The sequence below is a fragment of the Schistocerca americana genome, chromosome 1 (assembly GCF_021461395.2).
Source record: "Schistocerca americana isolate TAMUIC-IGC-003095 chromosome 1, iqSchAmer2.1, whole genome shotgun sequence".
Classification (NCBI taxonomy): Eukaryota; Metazoa; Arthropoda; class Insecta; order Orthoptera; family Acrididae; genus Schistocerca; species Schistocerca americana.
Window position 1 is genome coordinate 1,007,152,540 of NC_060119.1, and position 20,717 is coordinate 1,007,173,256.

The following is a 20,717-nucleotide window of genomic DNA, read 5'->3' on the forward strand; positions in this document are numbered from 1 at the left end:
ACCTAAGGACAGCACACAACACCCAGCCATCACGAGGCAGAGAAAATCCCTGACCCCGCCGGGAATCGAACCCGGGAACCCGGGCGTGGGAAGCGAGAATGCTACCGCACGACCACGAGATGCGGGCCCTGAATCTGTGGCGCGGTGTATGTTTCGAGCAGTCATGGATGGCGGCATATCAGGAACGATAATCACCCTTGCGTAACAACAAAGTGGTTCATCCGACCAGGCGACACGTTTCCGCGGATCAAATGTCCAGTCTCAATGTTCCCTTGACCAGTGCGATCTTGCTGACAATTTCAGTATTTCAACATAGGAAAGCGTATAGGGGTTGTCTGCTGCGGGGTTCCGTGTTCAACAACGTGCAGTGAACGGTGCGCTGGGGAACATTTGTGTCTACATCAGCATCGTCCTCTTTCGGCAGATCTGCCCCAAGTCGTCGCCTACTATCGATTACAGAGCGGGCAAGCCTCCGAACTCAACGGGCTGTGACGGTGCATAGACGTCCAACATCGCCTTTCTACCGGTTTTGCATAGATGCTCATGACACTATCACGCAAACAGCAGATTAGCTTCTCTGTCTCGGAGATATTCGTCCCCAGGGGACAGGCAATAATAATGTACCGTTTGTCAGTCGCTTTTGCCGGCGGATTTTCCTATATGCAGCCCACATAGTTATAAGAATAATAATTCAATCGTCTAAGCACCATTTATAGAATTTCCTTACCGCGTCACATCCGCGGGGCATGGTAGCAATCACTTTCACGATGGGCAGTGCACACTAATCAGCCAGAGCATTACGACCACCTACTTTAGCTGGTACGTCCAACTTTGGCACTAGTAATAGCGGCAACGCATCGCGGCATTGAAACAATGAGCCCTTGGTAGGTCGCTGGAGTGAGTTGACACTACATCTGTACATACAAGTCATCTAATTCCTGTAAATTCCGGGGAGGGGGGTGACGAAGTCTGACGCCAAGCTCAATCACATCTCAGATGTGTTCGATGTGGTTGAGATCTGGCGAGCTGGCACATCAATGGGAACTCGCCACTGTATTCTTCCAACCACTCTGTCACACTCCTGGCCATGTGACATGGCGCATTATCTTGTTGAAAAATGCCAGTGCGGTCGGGAAACATGATCGTCATGGAGTATATGTGGTTTGCAACCAGGGTACGATACTCCTTGGCCACGGTGCCGTTAACGAGCTACACTGGTCCCATCGATGTTCGCGTGAATGTTCTCCAGAGCATAATGGAGCCACCGCCAACTTTCTCCGTCCCGCAGTACAGGTGTCAAAGAGCTGTTCCCCTAGAAGACGGCGGATTGGCGTTCTCCCATCGCCATGATGGAGGTATATGGATTCACCATACCATGCAAAGCTCTGCCGCTGCGCCAGTGTCAGTGGTGATGGTCTCGTGCCCATTTAAGTCGTAGTTGCCGATATCGAGGTGTCAACATTGGAACATGCATAGGTCGTCGACTGCGGACTTTTCGGTGCACTGCCTGTGTACGCTGCCCAGAATTGAAGGCTGATGTTAGTTCCGTCACAGTTCGCCGCTTGTCCTGTTTTACCAATCTTCCCAGCCTACGAAGTCCAGATCTGTAATGAGCGGTGGCCGCTCAACCCGACGAAGTCTGGAAGTGTGTTCACCCAGGTTTCGCCACATGTTGACGACACTCACCACAGCTCTCGCCGAACACCCGACAAGTCGAGCAATTTCCGAAATGCTCGTGCTGAGCCTCCTGGCTACCACAATCCGCCCTCTGTCAAACTCAGATAATTCGCGCGCCTTCTCAGTTCTACACACGGATAACACGCCCGCTGTTACTACATGTACTCTGTGTGTGTCTAACTAGCAGTCATTCCTCGCCAGGTGACACTGCTATATCCTGGACGAGTTTATGTTGATAGTAGTTCATTGGTCATAATGTTCTGGGTGAACAGTGTATGTGACAGTCTACAGCGTGGAACCAGAGTAGTAAGATGGATCGACGTTGAGGTGGAAGAGAATGGCAGAAAGGATTTATCGTGTTTGGACGCATCCTTGATCATTCCGAAAATGTTCGATTCGTAGCTGCTGTATTAGAGCGGACTGTCCAATGTGTCTACCAATGTACCTCTCACGACCACGTATCACAGTTTACGACAAGTGGTCTTAAAAAGGTCACAATCGACAGTTACCGGAGACGACCGTCACTTTTAATCAATGAGAGTTTCACCACCGACAGGTATTGTTGCTGTCACTAAATACAGACCTATCTCCACTAGTTCCTAGCGAATATTGAGCAGGACGTTGCATGGAATGGACGTTTGATGTCGGGTACCTCGCAAAAGGTATCGTTTCACAACATCACATAAGGCTGCACGTCTTACATGGGCCAAGCGATACAGAAACTAGACAGTAGCTGCCTGGGAGCATTTAGTGTGGTCTGACGAACCGCGAAGTCGCCTCTTTTTAAATTATACGAATTATGAGTGCATCTACGTCCAGTGAGCCTTTAAGCTGCAGTATATGGAGGATCTATCACGCAAGAAATGGATCTGTAACGCTTTTGTGGTGTTTTTCGTAGTAGTTATTTATTTGCTCATTCGGCATTTACAAACTCATTCATCATATAATGCATTAAATAATTTATACTGGCAGCTTTAAATTGAGTTACAAAATTCTGTACGTATGTTCTTCTAATACAATACAGAATTACAAATATTCTTTAGCTACTCTATGGCGGAGCCGGAGAATCTGTGTACGTCCTTCAGATCACCCTCATAGCCGTTCGATTTCCCCGCACTCACATTCAGGACTGCCCGAAAGGCCGCATGTGTTCGTTAGCTGTTTACACCTCCCAACACGCGTCCTGACATGGTGAAAAGTGGTCCACAGTTTCCTCGGGAGGTTGAATCCATCGATCTTCTCTTCGGGATCGTCCGCCAAGGTTTCGGTTCTTATGTCCACTTTCAGCACATAATACTTTCCAAGCTGTCTTCCAGGCGAATCCTTGCAGTTCTTCGCCAGTTTTCTATAAAGGTGACCTGGATTTAAATATATTTATAGGTGCTACATCTTAATGTATAGGGAGCGCTGTGTTATCTAGGATTTTTCTGTATGATATTCTGGCTAATTGTGATCGCCTAATTCCAGGGGGCTCTACGTTTGCTACTACGGGAAGCCAGCACATGGGGTGGACCGGAGTATTTCAGAGATTATCAGCATTGTCTCCCGGTCCATACGAAGGCAAACTGAGTAAACAAATGATTCTAACATGAAGAGACAGAATGTACGTCATTTCTTACTACGACCTGCGCCCACTCATTAAGGGTACCGGTAACTTGAAACAGGGAGTTTATTTCAACATTTTCGGTATTGTCGTTACTTCTAAATATTCATGATGAGTATACTGTGGACAATCTCGTCTTAAAGTATGAGAACAGCTTGTGTGGCTGGTTTGAAGGACACTCAAGACTCTCTCTCCTCCTCCCCCCCCCCTTCCCCCCATCCTCGACTCACCAGATCTTAATCTTATAGAAAACGATTTGGACTGTTTGGGACAGCGGATGACACTTACCAATTAGAATCCCAGAAATTCGTTAGCTCTACTGGATACAATCGACCTAAAAATCTTGTTCACACTCATCCTCGCGAAACTGAGGCCTTTATCGAGGCAGTAGGAGGTATTACGCCGTATTGGCGTAATTTCTCAGAGGTGCTGGCCAAATAGATGGATAATAACTGTAAGCCGCCGACAAACTGGTCTTATGAATATTTTACAAGTTTTCGATCATCGAGGCTACGCTGTTACTGCTCTGGCTGATGTGCGACACTCACCGAACTGCAGCTCTGCGAGCGCGCGCGGCACCCCAACTTCGCTGACGAAAGCCGGCAGGCGCGGCCGACGACCTGCAACACAACGAGGCTCAGTCAGGCTCCTGCTGCAACCACTGTGGCAGGCGGAGATTACCGGTCCTAGTTGCAGGCATTTCTGAGAACGAGGGCGTTCGTTATTCACCCCACAAAGCTCAGTGTGTGTTAGACAGCTGTAACCAGTACTACGTACGCAGTGGGCGCTATGCGTGCACTGGTCCTTCCAGTACTGCGAATTCATTAGTGAAATGGTATGAATAAGTCAGCTGGCCATGCTTCAGTAGGGAATTTTTACAAAGATAAAAAGTTGAATGCTAAATTGCAACGTTCCACATTTAACTTGCTAGTTTTCCGTTTCAGTTACACTCTAAGAAAAACAACGCATCACGAAGGAATTATCCGAATGGGGCGGAAATGAGTAGATGTGAGGTACATGTGCAGAAAAGGAAATGATTACAATTTTAGGAAAATTGGATGACTTATTCAAGCGAAACAGCTTCACAAATTGAGAAAGCCAACAACGCTTTGGTCCACTTCTGGCCCTTGTGCAAGCAGCTACTCGGCTTGACATTGAGAGAGTGTTGGATATCTTCCTGAAGGGTTATCAGGCCAAATTCTGTCCAACTGGCTCGTTGGATCATCGAAATCCCGAACTGGTTGAGAGCCCTGCCCGTAATGCTTAAAATTTCTCAACTGAGGAGAGATTCGACGACCTTACTGGCCAAGATAGGGTTCGGCGAGCACGAACAAAGCCGTAGAAGCGAGCGGACGTTATCTCGGTGAAATGTAAACATAGAATGGTTGCCACGATTCTCAACAAAACGGAGTGAAGAAAATCGTCAACATACCACTGTGCTTTAAGGGTGTCGCTGATGACAACCAAACCGATCCTGCTATGAAGAAAATTGGAACCCCAGATAATCATTCCTGGTTGTTGGGCCGTAAGGGGGGCGACAGAGCGACTGGAATATCACCATCCAGAGCGTCTTTAGACACGGCTTCGGCAAGAAATCTCACTGAAAGGAGTATAATTGTCGTCAGTGATAAATCCCGAGGCAAAATGAGCCAGTGAAGACGTGTCTGGAGATGCCACAGACAACGGTAGAATACCAAACACACTTTCGTCCGCCTTAGGCCAGATAGCCAGGAGTGGTGGTCTCGGGGACCATTTCATTTGCAAGTAGGTCGCCTTTGGTTATCCGCGACACCGTTACAGCACAGCTGTACGTCGACGATATTGTACACCTTGAAACTTCCTGGCAGATTAAAACTGTGTGTCGCACCGAGACTCGAGCTCGGGACCTTTGCAGGAGAGCTTCTGTAAAGTTTGGAAGGTAGGAGACGAGGTACTGGCAGAAGTGAAGCTGTGGGGACGGGGCGTGAGTCGTACTTGCGTAGCTCAGTTGGTAGAGCACTTGCCCGAGAAAGGCAAAGGTCCCGAATTCGATTCTCGGTCCGGCAAACAGTTTTAATCTGCCAGGAAGTTTCATATCAGCGCACACTCCGCTGCAGAGTGAAAATCTCATTCTGGATTGTACACCTTGTTTTCTTGCCCTTTAAGCCATCCTGGACTTACATTTGAGCAAGATAATTCCCGCCTGCTAACGCCGAGAGTTTCTTCTGTCGTCTTCGTGCTTGCCGAACCCTACCTAGGCCAACATGGTTGCCGGATCTCTCAAAAATTTATAGCATTGGGAGCATTATGGGCAGGGCTCTCCAACCATCTCGGGATTTTTAAGAACTGAAACCCCAGTTGAACAGAAATTGGCACTACTCTTCAGGAGGACATCCAATATCTCTTTCAATCAATGCCAAGCCGAATAACTGCTTGCGTAAGGGCCACAGGTGGACCAACGCGTTATTGACTTGCTCAATTTGTGAAGCTGTTTGTCTTGAATAAGTCATCCAACTCTGAAATTGTGATCATTTGTTTGTCTGTACATGTACATCATTTCCACCGATTTCTATCCCATTCGGATAATTCTTTCGTGGTGAGCCTATATTTTTTATTATTTTTTCCTTAGAGTGTATTTTGTGTATTAGGCGCAGCAGTCTTACTGCAAATATGCAAATCTGTACTTACTGTCAGTCTCAAATAACTTAGTTGTTGGTTTGTAAGATATCTGTCCGGTTGTAGGATCGTCTCTGCCATCGATATAAGAGGCTAAGTGGCGAATATTATCTGTGGCCGAGGGGAAGTGGAGCAGCGTCGGCTACTGCGGCGGCTCAGTCACAGTACGCCTGCTGGCGGGCGAGGAAGTCAACACAGCGTTAGCTGCAGTGCGCTGGGGAGCAATCAGCCTAAGTACGGAGTCATCGAGGTGCGACTGCTGACCCACGTCGACAGTGCTGGGCCTCGGTTAGTGGGTGAAGGCCGCCTTTCTGTCATTTGCTGTCAGCTGTACATGCAGTATGGCGTCGGGATGACTTGTGAGCAGATACTGGCAATTAATTCATTCTATTTGCCTCCTTTGTTCGCTGCATTGTACTGAGAACGATATACGGAAGGATATTACGGAATTGCAGTCAGTGAGTGCAGGCTCTCTGCCTGCCACCTTCTTGCGGCTGAGTACGATGTGTTTCAGACTATACTTGTCACATTTGAGTGCATCCAGAAGTGAAGCGATTATATCAGCATGGTTTGTGGCTGTGACTGCAAGAGGAAAAATAGCCACCAACACAGTGATCGCCAGAGTGAAGTCTTGGTCTGTTTGTTGTTGTTCACTGAGAAGCCCTTCTAGTGGAGGCTATTTGTCTGTTTTCCTCCTCACTGCTGAGTGCTGGTGCAGCAGTCGGATATGTACCCAGAGTGTGGTTTAACATCGTTTAAGCGATATTGTGTGCCACTCATTGTGTCGTTCAGTTTTGAGTGACACTGCATAGGAGGCACTGTACTTCGTCGGTATAAGACTGACATTGTTTTACTCGTAAGTTGTCTTGTCGTCTATTACGGTGTTATCCTTGTTAGTAGTGTTATTTTGATCATATTTGTATTCAGTATTGCGTTTCGTTAGTGATCCCTTCTATTATGGATTCGCATCTTGTTAAATTAAATACGCCGTTATAATTGTACCTACCCCATGTTTGGGGTTTGTTTATGATGATATCTTTCCTCGTCCGTCCCCCATTTTAATCAATATTAAGTTTGGTTTCTCTGTTGTCGTTATGTATGTCTTTAAGTAGTAATAGCCGGCCGAAGTGGCCGTGCGGTTCTAGGCGCTGCAGTCTGGCACCGTGAGACCGCTACGGGTGCAGGTTCGAATCCTGTGTGATGTCCTTAGGTTGGTTAGGTTTAACTAGTTCTAAGTTCTAGGGGACTAATGATCTCAGAAGTTGAGTCCCATAGTGCTCAGAGCCATTTGAACCATTTTTAAGTAGTAATAGCAAATCAGATGTTTCTTGAGTTATGGAAGGAGACCCCATTTCTTAAAAGTTTTGTCCGCTGCTAGCGCCGAGAATGTGTACAGATGGTACCATGTGTACGAGAGAGCCCGCATGATTCAGTGTTTAGTTTGATTGCATTTGTAATGGTACGACTGTGTTAAAGTTGGGAGTCCCCCAAACCTTTCCTGTGACGGAGCACATCTAGATTACTCTGATTGAACACTTTGCTTACTTTGAAGTTTAGTAAAATTTGAAAAAACGAGAAATTGTTTTATTTAGTAGTACACCAATTTTAAATCATAAGGTACAACACATAAGGTACAATAAAATTAAAAAAATAATGTCGAAATATCGGAAGGAAACACCATATCATTAATAATTTTTCGCTGAGCACTTACTCACTTCCTGCAGAACATAGTTTGGAAAACGCTGTGCTGGGGCTAAGTGAATCGCTTAAGATCTCTGAAATAATTTGTTTTTATGTATTTTTAATATGTGCCGAAGAATGTTTTTAAAGACACGGACAACTAAGTTTTAAATGTTTCTTGGGATTGGTAGGCCAAAGATTTGTTTAAATTATTGCTTAAGGTGACCAAATGAAAATGCCTGTTAAATCTTATCGTGAGTGATGTTGTAGAATCGTCTTGCCGCCAAGTGTAATGTGGTTATACCATGTTTACTAATAAATGATAACTTGAAACTATGTCCAGTAATATCCCCAGCACGTCCACCCCTCAGAACCCACACTCCTACCCTAACTGTGTGCAGAAGCTGGTCTTTGAGATCCGACTGCAACAAACAAGTCAACTCACAGCCTGCTTCGTTTAGAATTCTGTGGTACGGTATGAGCTTTGAGCGGCGTACTCTTGTGTTCTATGATCTGGTGGTCGATAGTGTTGTGGAGTCTGATGTCACTGGTTGCTGAGATGACACGCAGCACTGCTCTATGCTAGCTGAGCACACTTGCAGTCCGACATTGCTAATCATTCACAGTGGTCGATTCAGGTGTGCCTATTTTCTTGATACGCATCACGCAGTGACTGCAACTTTTATGGGTTGGAAGCGTGTCTCACTTTTGTGGATCCGATCTTGGTGGCTTTGTGATGACAGCATATTTCGAAGCTCGCTACAGAATCTGCTTGATATTAATTTATCTGAATGGTGGTATGATCAATTGTGTTACACTCCCTAGCAATGAACCTTTGTCAATGGTAAGGATTATAAATATATTCTTACATATGCAACGTGTTTTATGAACACTTGTGTTACATGTACTGATGTGATTGAGTTACATTCTGGGAGTCAGTTACGTGGATATTCCTTCTAATATTCCTTCAAATTAATTTACTTTGACACTCACTTTCTTAGCTAAATAAATTAAGCCAACTTCCATTCTGCTCTTCGAATACGATAACTTGATGTGAATAGTTTTATTTGCCTTCACCCGTTGGTAACATCTTTGAAGATGTCTCAGTGCAGTTAACGTCATCAAAAAGAGTAATCACTACGAATATTTCGCGTTCTTTTGTACTTTTCGGTAGAAAAGGTAGGTGTTGGTGTTATCGGAGCACAGTATTTGGTAGTTAGACACTGGACTCGCTTTCGGGAGGACGACGGTTCAATCCCGCGTCCGGGCATCATGCTTTAGGTTTTCCGTGATTTCCCTAAATCGCTCCAGGCAAATCCCGGGATGGTTCCTTTCAAAGGGCACGGCCGACTTCCTTCCCCGTCCTTCCCTAATCCGATGAGACCGATGACCTCGCTGTCTTGTCTCCTTCCCCAAAACAACCCAACCCACAGTATTTGACGTTTTCTCTTTGCGAGAGATTATGACAGATTGGGTCCATATGCCCGTTGCATTACAGAGGACTATAAGCCACGTTATTTTACACGGCTTTATGCTTGGTGATGTAATTATCATTTTTAATAGTCACGTAAGTTCAGTTTCCTTTTGCTGCGCCCGTTCTACATCGCTGCGCTATAAAAAGTGTTAACTATCTAGGACTTTTTCTAAAACATCTAGCAGTCACATGGCATTTTAAATTTGGTACTTCAGCCTATACATGGCACCTAGTGGGACCCTCAACTTACTTCAGGATACTTTCGGACGTCCATTCATAAGTAATCCGTATCTAAAACCTAGCATTAACCTTACAGGTACTCGCTTCGTTAAGGGGAAAGAATCCTTTTTGTGAAAAGCACAATGAAGACCGAAGCATGGACGAAACATCTCGCTTCTCAGTTTGCAGTTGCGATGAGACCCGCTTGCTTCACACTCTGAGTACAAGCAAATAACACATGAAGGAAAAGTACACAACAAGGCGTACGCTAATTGCAGACGTAAGGCATATTAACAGGCTTTCGTACGAACAACAACTCACACTATTATCTGCAGCGACGACAAAGTAAACAATGTGCTTTCCTGTGAAACTTAGATATCGCATATATATTATCTTTTAGTTATAGTTCTTTGTGTTTAAGGTGGATATCTATTTTTTTGGTCAAGTTGCGTATTCGTTGCGGTGGGACTAATATTAACAGTGGAGATGGTTCGAAGGATGTGAAAAAGATCTTAGGTTCAAATGCCTCTAAGCCCTATGTTACTTAACATCTGAGGTCATCAGTCCCCTAGACTTAGAACTACTTAAACCTAACTAACTTAGGGACATCACACACATCCATGCCCGAGGCAGGATGCGAACCTGCGACCGTAACAGCAGCGCGGTTGCGGACTGAAGCGCCTAGAACCGCTAGGCCACAGCGACCGGCAAAGATCTTAGGCAGACTGGTATCTCAGAGAGAGAAATTCCTGACAGGAAGAAATTTAGAAGATTCGTGAACAACTACCAAGGGTTTAAAATGGCATCCACGTCCAAAAGATGGAGAGGACCTTTGTCCGAGGAGCATAAACAGACACTTCTTGGTGGGCTCAGAAGATACTGGCAGGAAGTCAGAGCTGGAACAAGAACAAGACCTAGACACTAAAATGAAATTGGTTGTTACCACGTAGTTTATAGAGGCTCAACTCGATAAAAAAAATTATCTTTTGCGTCTAAGAAGAGCTGAATATCGTGATTCTACGGAAGATGTAGTAGATGAAGAGGAGTTTGTGGTGGAACGAGGGGGCACTCCAATCCTCTGCTTCAAAAGGGGGTACCTCAGAGAAACGGGAGTACATGGCCTGTGAAGAAAGGAAGAATGATTGATATCATACGATAAATTCTCCTTGCGAATGAGAACGAAGGTATATAACACACTATAGAGAGGGACAGAGAGAGAGAGACCGTTATACAAATTCCGTGAGTGGAGAAGGAAGAAAAAGAGGGAAAGAGTGAAAGAGATTAAGATAAGAAATACAGAAATGTAACTAGAAAGCACAGTCTAAGGAAAAGACAGAGGGAGATTGTCACCAGAGATTGCAAATTATGGAGACAGGGAAGCGATTATGGCCGGAAGAAAATTTTGGAGAAACAGAATGATATAAAGGGAGAAAGGTTAGGGAGAATAGGGAATTCTGGAAAGCCAGGGAGCTATGATATTAAGGGAGATGCATATAGAGGAGGACGTGTCGTACAAAATGGCACGGAGCTACATCACTCGCCACGCATTCTCGAGGAACGAGGTTCGAATCGTAATCCAGTCATCATGATGTAATTTCTTCGAAGTTTTTGTGAATTATTCAGACAAATACAAATAGCATTTCTTTGAAGATGGCGAAAGAATTCTCCGTAACGAAACTGCGCGAAATAATATGTAGACTTGCCAGTCCAATTACGTGAGCGTTTTAGCAGAAAGTACTAGAATTTTGCAGAGCACATAGTCAGGCCTGGTGGTTCAGTGGCACTCCTTTCCATCTTTCGGACGTCCCACCGCCCTTCTTTTACTTCCGCGATTTTTTTCTCGAACTGAGCCAACCCCGTAATGCGATACTGTTGACGCGCTTGAGTGCACGAACACAATCTATGGCTTTATAAAAGACATCATATTTACGCCAGTGAGTGTAACACGTTTTTTATTTCACGATTGCAATTTCGGCCTTAGGCCATTATCAAGTGCAGATTTTTATGGCTTTATGCCACGTCAACTTAAAATGAGCTGACTCATTTATACGTCGTTGTCATTATTATTAAATACATTCGTGGCGCAGTTTTAAACGGTCGGTTTTGCAATCCTTAGGTTATACTCCTCTTGTGATACAAACACGCTGTTATATATTGCGAGCACATATATCCATATGTCACAAAACAACAGAGTCTGTAGACAATCATGTTCATTAGCCCATCACTAGTCACTTATAAGCGTAAATTCTTATTGATTCAAATTTTTTAAACTTTGCTCAAAAATCGTGTTGTAATCGAGGACCGCACCAGTATTTGGATCTTATAAACAGTCAGCGCTAAAGGGTGGAAACTAGGGTTGAAAAACTCTATTCTTAATGTGAAGTTGTCCGTTTTCAAGAGCTACAAACAAGTAAAGGCATATTATATAGATACAGGCAACTGATCATCTACTTTCTATTTTTAACTGGAAAACTATGAATGAATTGTTAAGTTTTTAAGTTTTCTGCTTATATGACGACGCAAGTTTGTTGTGGCTCCTCGCGTTCTTAACCCAATAAAGCAAATAGGACATTGTACTTCATTGATAATGCGCTTCGTTAATACTTAGAGACTCGGAATGGTGCCATTCTGTAATACAATAATGTCCAACGGCAACAGCGAATAACCACGAAGAGCACATGGGGCAAGTCTCGCGCACTACATGAACTCGTGTGTCATCCAACAGGCGACACCACGTGTTAACAGGTACATTATTGTCATGGCAATGCCGAACCAGTACTTATGCCATGTGTTGGTTGCTAGTCTCTGTTAGCTTTGTTATTAAAATAACACTGATCACATTTCCTATTTTAGATAGTAACGCAATATTTCAAACCAATGGAAATTTTACGAATAAAAATAACTTTTTTACAAAAATAGTTAGCACTGCTGCTATGGCTAAATGATATTCCGCATTTTTATCCGGTTATTAATACAACCGAGACCAAACAAATGCCTACAATTACAGGTTATTCAGAATTAAATTACCAGTATTAGTTTTAACCGGTCGGTTTTGCATTCCCTAGGCTGTATTGCTCTTGTGGTACAAATACGCTCCAAGACGCGCCTGTTATTCCAGTCTTAGAGGAAAGCAATTTCCTGAAGACTGTGGGCTAATGGCTTGTTAATCGCTCCTCCTGCTGCGAGCAGTAATCTTTTCTCCCCAGATTCAAACCACAATTACAGAAAAGCTCCGAAGAAAAGTTCGATACCGCTTTGCCTCGCCGCAGCTTTCGCGGCCCATTGTTAGGTAATAAATCGGAAAGACCTGCTCGGGACGAGGCAGAAAATGCCGCCTGCGAAAGTAAGAACGGGCGTTTCCCCGCGGGCCAGTTTGTTTCTGGGGATGGCCGCTGCTTGGAATTCATTACTTGCGGTAATCCGGCGCGGGTCGTCGGATCGCCGGCAGGCAGACACTGGCGCAGCCGGCGGGAGCGCTGGCTGGTGGGTGCTCGCCTTAATGCAGCCCGGGCCGAAACAAAGGGCGCCCCGGCAAGTAAGTAAGAGCCATCCCGCGGCAATTAATGTCCCCAACTCCGGGCCTGCGCCGGCTGCCTGCCTCGCGTTCCAGTCGGGGAAGCCAGAGTGCGGCCAAAGCCAGCGTCCAGCACACAGCAGCGGGCCAAGGCTGCTGGCCACTTCGTTTGCCAGCACAGTCTTAAACACGGGACTATTCATAAACAGCGAGCAGATTGGATTTTTATAATATTAGAAACCCAGATCGATTCATGTGAAATGCTCTATTTCATGACCAGTTTCGACAGTAACTAGCTGTCATACAATTCTGTCACATGATGACATGGTTGGAGACGGTGGCTGTTTGAAAACAAATGTTAATGGTGTTGAGACAGCAACCACCCGCAAACTATATCATATTATCTTCTGTGAAACAAGAAAATCGATTATATTTAGAAGTAGAACATCTGTATGAACGAGAATCTTTGGCATGTTTTCGTTCTACTACTACAATGTGCGAAAAAGTGTGTGACTATGTATATATCCTAGTATGTACTGCAAAATTAAAGATGTATATTGTGTATACCAACTCCACAACAGAAGCAGACATCATACAATGTTAAACTGTAAGTTGTTTTCATATTATTAACGCTGTTAAACTTATATCTACAATATACCATGTTGTAATACAAAGATGTAGTATCAACAGGCAAACAACTAAAAAACCTGATGTAAATCACTAAAAAGCACCTGAAGATGAGCCTCCAGGGCTCAAAATGCATATTGCAGTAAATAAACGCAACTTGTGACTGAAAGCGGTTTGTTCTTCATTTTACGAAAGTAAAACACTCGCGGACGACATGTGGTACGTTTTTTTCATTGATTAGTTGTCGTCAAATATCGGCCTGGAGTATTTGTTTTCATAGTTTTCGTCCAGCAAATGATGTTCGTAGTTTTCACCACATTTTTGTCGTTACACAAATAGGCTAAATTTGTACGATTGAGCGCTTTAGATTTGTCACGGAATAAATTTCTAACATGCATCACAAAACATGTGCAACTATAAGAAAGTAGTAGAAATGTATTCTGTGACGAATTTAAAGTGCTCAATGATACAAATTTATGTGTGCAACGATAATAATGTGGTGAAAACTACAAACATTATTTGTTGGACGAATACTATGAAAACAGATACTCTAGACCGACATTTCGCGACAAATAATCAATAAAAAACGTACCACATGTTCTAATGAATGCATGAAAGCCATCTGACGATGAACTGTAATGATTCGAAACCGGTAATGGTACCTTTTGAGTAAAGGAACTTAAAATAAATTTGTGGCTGGTTGCTGTCTCAACACTATCAACATTTGTTAACTATCTGTCATCTTGAGATTCTTTGGTATCCCATGAGTATAACTACGCATCACTCTCGTCGACATATTGAGAACATGCTCCATTTACAGTAATATAGCATGCTCTCAATATGTCGACAGGACTGGTATGTAGTTATATTTCTGGGAGATCTGAGGCAGTGAAGTTGATGGCTTCTAGTATTACAAATTACAACATTAGGTTGCCCAGACATCATGCGTAAATTATATCGATTTTAATCCATTATTTCTCTCAAATCACGAATATTTGCACAAAATAATAAAAATACTCTTTTATAATTATTTAGGAAATACAGGAACCAGCCAACAGACATTTTATGTGTTTTTATTTGCTCCAGTACACGTTTCGGTCTTTCACCTATCGTCAAATGTCGTAATTCATCTATGAATCTTCACTAAGTTCATCGTTAAAACATCGACAACAGTTTCGATTTCACAGCTGGCCTGTATAAAATTAAGTTTTACGTCGTCGTACGAGGGCTATTCGGAAAGTAAGATCTTATTGATCGCGGAATGGAAATCACAGCAGGAATCCTATGTGCCATTACCATCATATCCGTTCTTTTATTCAAGTTGCGGCATAAAGCTCTTTTCTCTCCAGTTCGATTCAGTACCTCTTCACTACTTACTCGATGTACCCAGCTACATTCGGCACTCTTCTGCAGCAGCACATTTCCAAAATTTTCTATTCTCCTCTTTTCAGACATGCTTATCGTCCACATTTCGCTTCCGTATAAGACTACACTCCAGGTAAATGCCTTCAGACAAATCTTTGTAATAAATGTATGGTTGATATTCACAACGTTCTCGATTTCAGAAACGCTTTTCTTGTTATACCAGACTGCATTTCAAACTACTTTTCATTCAGCCTTTGACAGTTTTCTAAGCTAGGATCAAAACTCGTCTATTACATTCAGTGTCACATTTCCTAATGTAATTCCTCCAGAATCGTCATTACTCTTGTTTTACTTTTGGAAATACTAATCTTAAAACCTCTTTTCAATACACTACCTATTCCATTCAGCTGATCTTTTAAATCCTGTAGTCTATCTGACGGAATGACAACGTCATCGGCAGATCTTAAAGGTTTCATTCTTCTCCCTGCAGTTTGTTTCCCTTACCAAATTTCTCGTTGTTTCCCTTTGCTGCTTGCCGCAAGTACAAATTAGGATACAGGGGATGGCCTGCAGTCCTGTCTCACTCCCTTCGCAGTTACTGCTTCCTTGTCATTTCATTCGATTTTTACAGCTGATTTCGGAAGCAGTGATGTAATATCCAAATCATTATATTTTTGCTTTAATGGAAGACGTATTTATCCATCAATTGCTTCTCGGAGTGCCATACTTTGGGTAAATTATGTATTCGTGATCCATATCCCGTCCTTGTCCTCTGAGGTACGCATCCTACTTCATTGTATCCAATAGAAAGGGCAGTACTCGCTTCAGAATACTAAAACATGCTAAATAATTTCACCAGTTAAATACTGGTGTCATATTTCATTCGAAGAGATCTTCTTGAAGTTCACTATAGGTTCCAGTCGCCGAAGATGTTCTTTTCAGACAGGGTACTATGCCATTATAAATGTGTTTCCATTGGAATTATACTCTTATTTTGTGAGAAGATAGGCCGTATTGTATGGAACGGAAGTATCGCCAAAAACTGACAGCATGTTGCTTGATAATTTGAAGGCCTTCCCCTTGCCCGAATGTAAATACAAGATATGTTGGATTTTGATGGACTACCAGTTGAACATCACAGCTGTTACACCCGTTGAGCATTTTTGTTAAAGAAACAAAACTTCCCACCACGAACATTTCGTAGGTGCTGCGCGTTTTCGCCAAAGATTTGTAAGTTCGACCAATGTACTTCTGTTTGTACTGTTGTCCATGGAGGCTGCCAACATCCGATGAATATTTTTCTTGTCTATTGTATCATTTCGGTAGCATAAGTAATTTAATATTTACTGAACTCATCTGTGTAACCCAATCCATAACTTATGCACTAGTCGAGTTTGTTGCTTTTAAAACATGGCGGAAAGATGTAATTAGGTTTTGGGCAAAGCTTCTAGACTGAAAAGTGAGGAGACTAGAGGGATAGTTCTTCAGGCAAAAATCTTCAGAACGTATAGCGCTTTCGCACACCAACAGTGTCGTAGAAAGCACCACCATATTTCAATAGATTTATTTACATTCCTATATACTGTGAAGTGAACGACAGTGTGCGTTTCCCATTGTACATCATATCGGAGAGTCTTCCAGTTTCATTCACGCATGGATCACTTGAAGAATGACTGTTTAAATCCCTCTGTGTGCGCCGTAATTAGTTTTAGGCCTCGCGGTCTCCATGAGAGCGACATGTGTGCAGCAGAGGTGTACACATTCCGCTCTTCACCTAACGCTGCTAGGCAGGCAGGCAAGCTGCGGCACGATGTCAGCGGAATGGACAGGCTGCTTCACTCCCATACAAGACAAGTTCCGCCCAACCCAAGCAGCATCAAATCTTGCTTGTCTTCCGGCTGTGCTACGTTACGTAGCAGTTGATTCTGAATGCTTTCACTGTAGTGTTATGAATGGGTTCGGATGTTGATGAAAATACCCGAGCGTCACAAGTCATTCTGAGTCATTGTAGGCCAGAAAACGGTGTATTTTATTTGTCCTTATTTTCCTTCTCTATTTCGGGCTTATTTATTAATTTCAATATGAACGATTTTCTCTGCGACTTCACCCTCTTTTGGCTATTCTCAATTCGAACCATCACCAGGTCACCTCTAATACATAATTTCTGGAGCAACGAAAGCCATCTTAACCTGAAGATGTCTATTATTCTGTGACGCCAGCTAAAGTAAGATGGTTGGTTCAAATGGCTCTGCGCACTATGGGACTTAACATTAGAGATCATCAGAGCCTTAGAACTTAGAACTACTTAAACCTAACTAACCTAAGGACATCACACACATCGATGCCCGAGGCAGGATTTTGAACCTGCGATCGTAGCAGTCGCGCGGTTCCGGACTGAAGCGCCTAGAACCGCTCGGACACCGCGGCCTGCCAGCTAAAGTAAGGTTTCGAATATCTAGTTTCTGTAATCTTAGTGTGTACCAGCCAAATAAGACCTCAGTTATATCAATTTTAATTATGTTTTTCAGGGCGTTTATTGTGGTTTCGCTGAATCATTCTAATTGGCTAAAATATTGCATTCTAAATAGCCCAAATGCATTTTAGGAAACGCGAAGTTCATTTTTCGTATTATGTTAATCTGAAATGTACATTTCTGAAAGAAGCTTTTTTCTTCGCACTACACTGCATACCACCAGAATGTGGTCTTTAACATCGATTGAGCTATTTTTTTCCTGTTTCATTCAATGTTTACCCTTAATTTAGGAAGCCTATTAGCGTTAAAGGTCCTCAGGTCCTCAGCACGCATTCCACACGCTTGTCAGCCACGAAGTCTTTGCCCTCTTTCAAAATATTTATAGTGTGAGCAAACTGCTGCTCAAATTCATAAACATGTAGTAGCATACTCGAGGTTCCCGAATGACTGTTTAGTAACTTTTTGTGCAATTTGCATTGCGAGACAACTGCTGATTTATCTGAGGCTGCGTCATAAACACATGACAGTTATCCCGCTACTGTATTTGCGCTCTGTTTCGTGGCTGGTATACATTCCCAAATACTTAATTTATCCTCAGTCTCGTTTAAGTTTGGTTTGTTCATTTTGCTGCTCGCACTGCTATAATAACAGAGCTACGCATTCATATACCTGGCTACTTTGTAGTCACGTTGGACTGATAGTGCAGCCTGTTGTCTGGTGCAGCAGGCTGAATGGGTCCCTTGAAGCTTGCCAGACTCTCTGAAAACCCAGTTGGCCTACTTTCACCGTCGTACTTCAGTCATGGTACTTTGGTGTCTGCATTGTGGCTGGCTGAGTTGCTTTAATGGTTGTGGCGAAGAAAGGGGCAGGCAGGTTAGGAGGAGAATTTGTACATCTTTGAAAGGGACCTCTAATATTCTGCTAGGTAATGCTTGCCTTTGAAACTATAAGTTGGCTTTCGAGGGGGTGGTTGGCGTCTGTCTTCAAGAAACGGTCGATTTAGGTTATATAGCAGTTCGATGAAGCTCCCCCGCGATTCTAACTTTTGAGTACATGTACCACCTTTCTTTGCACATGTCCAATACACCCTGTTCGCCTTTTCTGGAAGCGGCACAGGGCTAGTTAGGTGGACCTGGTAGTGCACGCCGGCCACTAATGGCTCTTCACCGCCGCCCACCTGCTCGACGTGTGAGTTAGTTTCCCTCCCGTGCGAAGCCTCAAGACTCGCAAAATGTCTGATGTCAGCAGTTGTAGATAGAAGCAACAGTCATTATCCGTTTTCCTTGTCGTGAGATCTTAAAGTCTAAGAATATGATCTACACAATTTCTAAGACAGAAAGAACTTACAAATGCCAGAACTACTCGTAAAATACAATCAAATTAACAATTCATGCTCCCAAGTTACTAAGCAGAATAACATACAAAATAATGGAAAATAAAATTGTGGATCTATTAAATGACGGATCCTTTGGTCTTAGGAAGGTAAAGGCACAAGAGACCTAGTTCTGATATAGAACTTCACAATGGAAGTAATACATAGGAAAAATGAAACAGTCGTAACATTAATCGATACATAAAAAGTGGTGCAAGATATTTATAATCATCAGAAAAACGTGAATACACTTTAGGAGAATACGAATATTACGTACTATATACAAGAACCAAGAGTGAATAATAAGGACGAAAGTCCAGGAGGAGGACCTCTACTGTTCCTACGTGTCTGTAGAAGGAAGCAAAACGAAAGTTCAAGTGTGCGATAAAAATCAGGCTGCAAGTCTCATTAATAATATTTTCTCATTTTGAGGGAACTAAAGGGTGATGTGCTGTAACTGTTAAAAACCATTCAACAGCCAGGACTGCATAACATATTTCTTTATTAAAGACAACCGGATTCAACAGACTCTGCTGTCATCTTCAGGTCTACTACACATCTTGGCGAGAGGTTCAGTGTAAAATAGACACGTTTTACAATAAAAAGGTTTCAAAGACCTGAAGATAACAGCAAAATCTGTTGAAATCTGTTGTCTTAAACAAAGAAATAGTTTATGCGATCCTGGCTGCTGAATGTTTTTGTTCACTTATAAGATTAAATTATCTCACTACTGCCATCAGAGAAACTGAGGAAGACCTTTTTAATGGCATGAATAGTCTAATAAGCACAGAAAATGAATTTACTGTAATCAAAAGAATGATGAAAGTGTTGAGGAGTAGTAAAAATGAGATTCGAGACGTACTTAACATCTTCTTGTATAATGGACACCATGTAGCAAACTCTGCACGGTTTCTCAATCTTCCTGAGACCTTCCCCTGGACGATACCAGAAGTCAACCAGTACTCTACATTTTACACCTAATTAAACGTTAGACTATAAAAAAAATAACACTACTACGAGGGCATGCTGAAAAATAATGCCTCCGAATATTTTTTATGAAAACTCTGAAAGCTTTTTAAATAAAAACAAACATTATTAACATTTTACATCTTTATTCTCCATGTCTACATATTTATTTCTCAACATAGTCGGTTCTAGGCGCTACAGTCTGGAACTGCGCGACCGCTACGGTCGCAGGTTCGAATCCTGCCTCGGGCATGGATGTGTGTGATGTCCTTAGGTTAGTTAGGTTTAAGTAGTTCTATGTCTAGGGGACTGATGACCTCAGAAGTTAAGTCCCATAGTGCTCAGGGCCATTTGAATCATTTTGAACCAACATAGTCACCACGGCGACGAACACATTTCTCCCAACGAGAGACCAGCTTGTTGATACCGTCATTGTAGAATGTTTTGATGACAGATCCATAACTTCGCTTTACTTGCACTGCTTCATAACTTTCAAAATGAAGTCTTTGAAGGTGTTCTTTAAGTTTTGGGACCACATGAAAATCGAATGACAGTGAACTCAAAGCACCGGATTTTTGCAGGTGTCGCAACGCGTGTATAGGTCTGGCATTGTTATCCTTACACAGATGGTGCTCCACCAAATTGTGGGGATGCCAATGTTGGCGTGTTAACCGATGTTCCAACATGTCCCACAGATTTACTATGCGGTTCATGCCATGTGATTTTGGAGGCCAGTCGAGATGTAATAGGGTGAGGGGTATTCAGAAAATCAGTCATGTGTTTATCCAGCTTCATAAACTCTGCTGTTGCCGTCTTGAAAAACAGGAATGTCAATTGCATGCTCGGCACGCAGATGTTGACTGAAGGGCAACACTTGATTGTACAGATGTTTTAAATAAACGTGCTGGTTAAAGTTAGTGGTCACATCAGTGAGCAAGCCGAATTTATGATTAAGGAAGCCCCCCCCCCCCCAACCCAAAAAAAAATCACAGACCCACCTCCAGCTTAAACCTGGCCGTGTGCACATTCAGAATGAAGCACTGCATTTGGCCTTCAGTCACTCGACGACGTGAGTTATTTGAATGTAAGCAA

General features: G+C 43.1%; 1 protein-coding gene across 1 annotated transcript in view; it reads right to left on the reverse strand.

Moving 5' to 3' along the window:
• The window catches only part of LOC124595948 (lachesin-like), a 1,154,458-nt gene that overhangs the window by 807,979 nt on the left and 325,762 nt on the right, over nucleotides 1-20,717 (reverse strand). Inside the window, exon 2 of the mRNA XM_047134873.1 lies at nucleotides 3,829-3,900. Coding sequence (XP_046990829.1) covers nucleotides 3,829-3,900 — 72 coding nt within the window. The remainder of the gene's footprint in view (nucleotides 1-3,828; nucleotides 3,901-20,717) is intronic.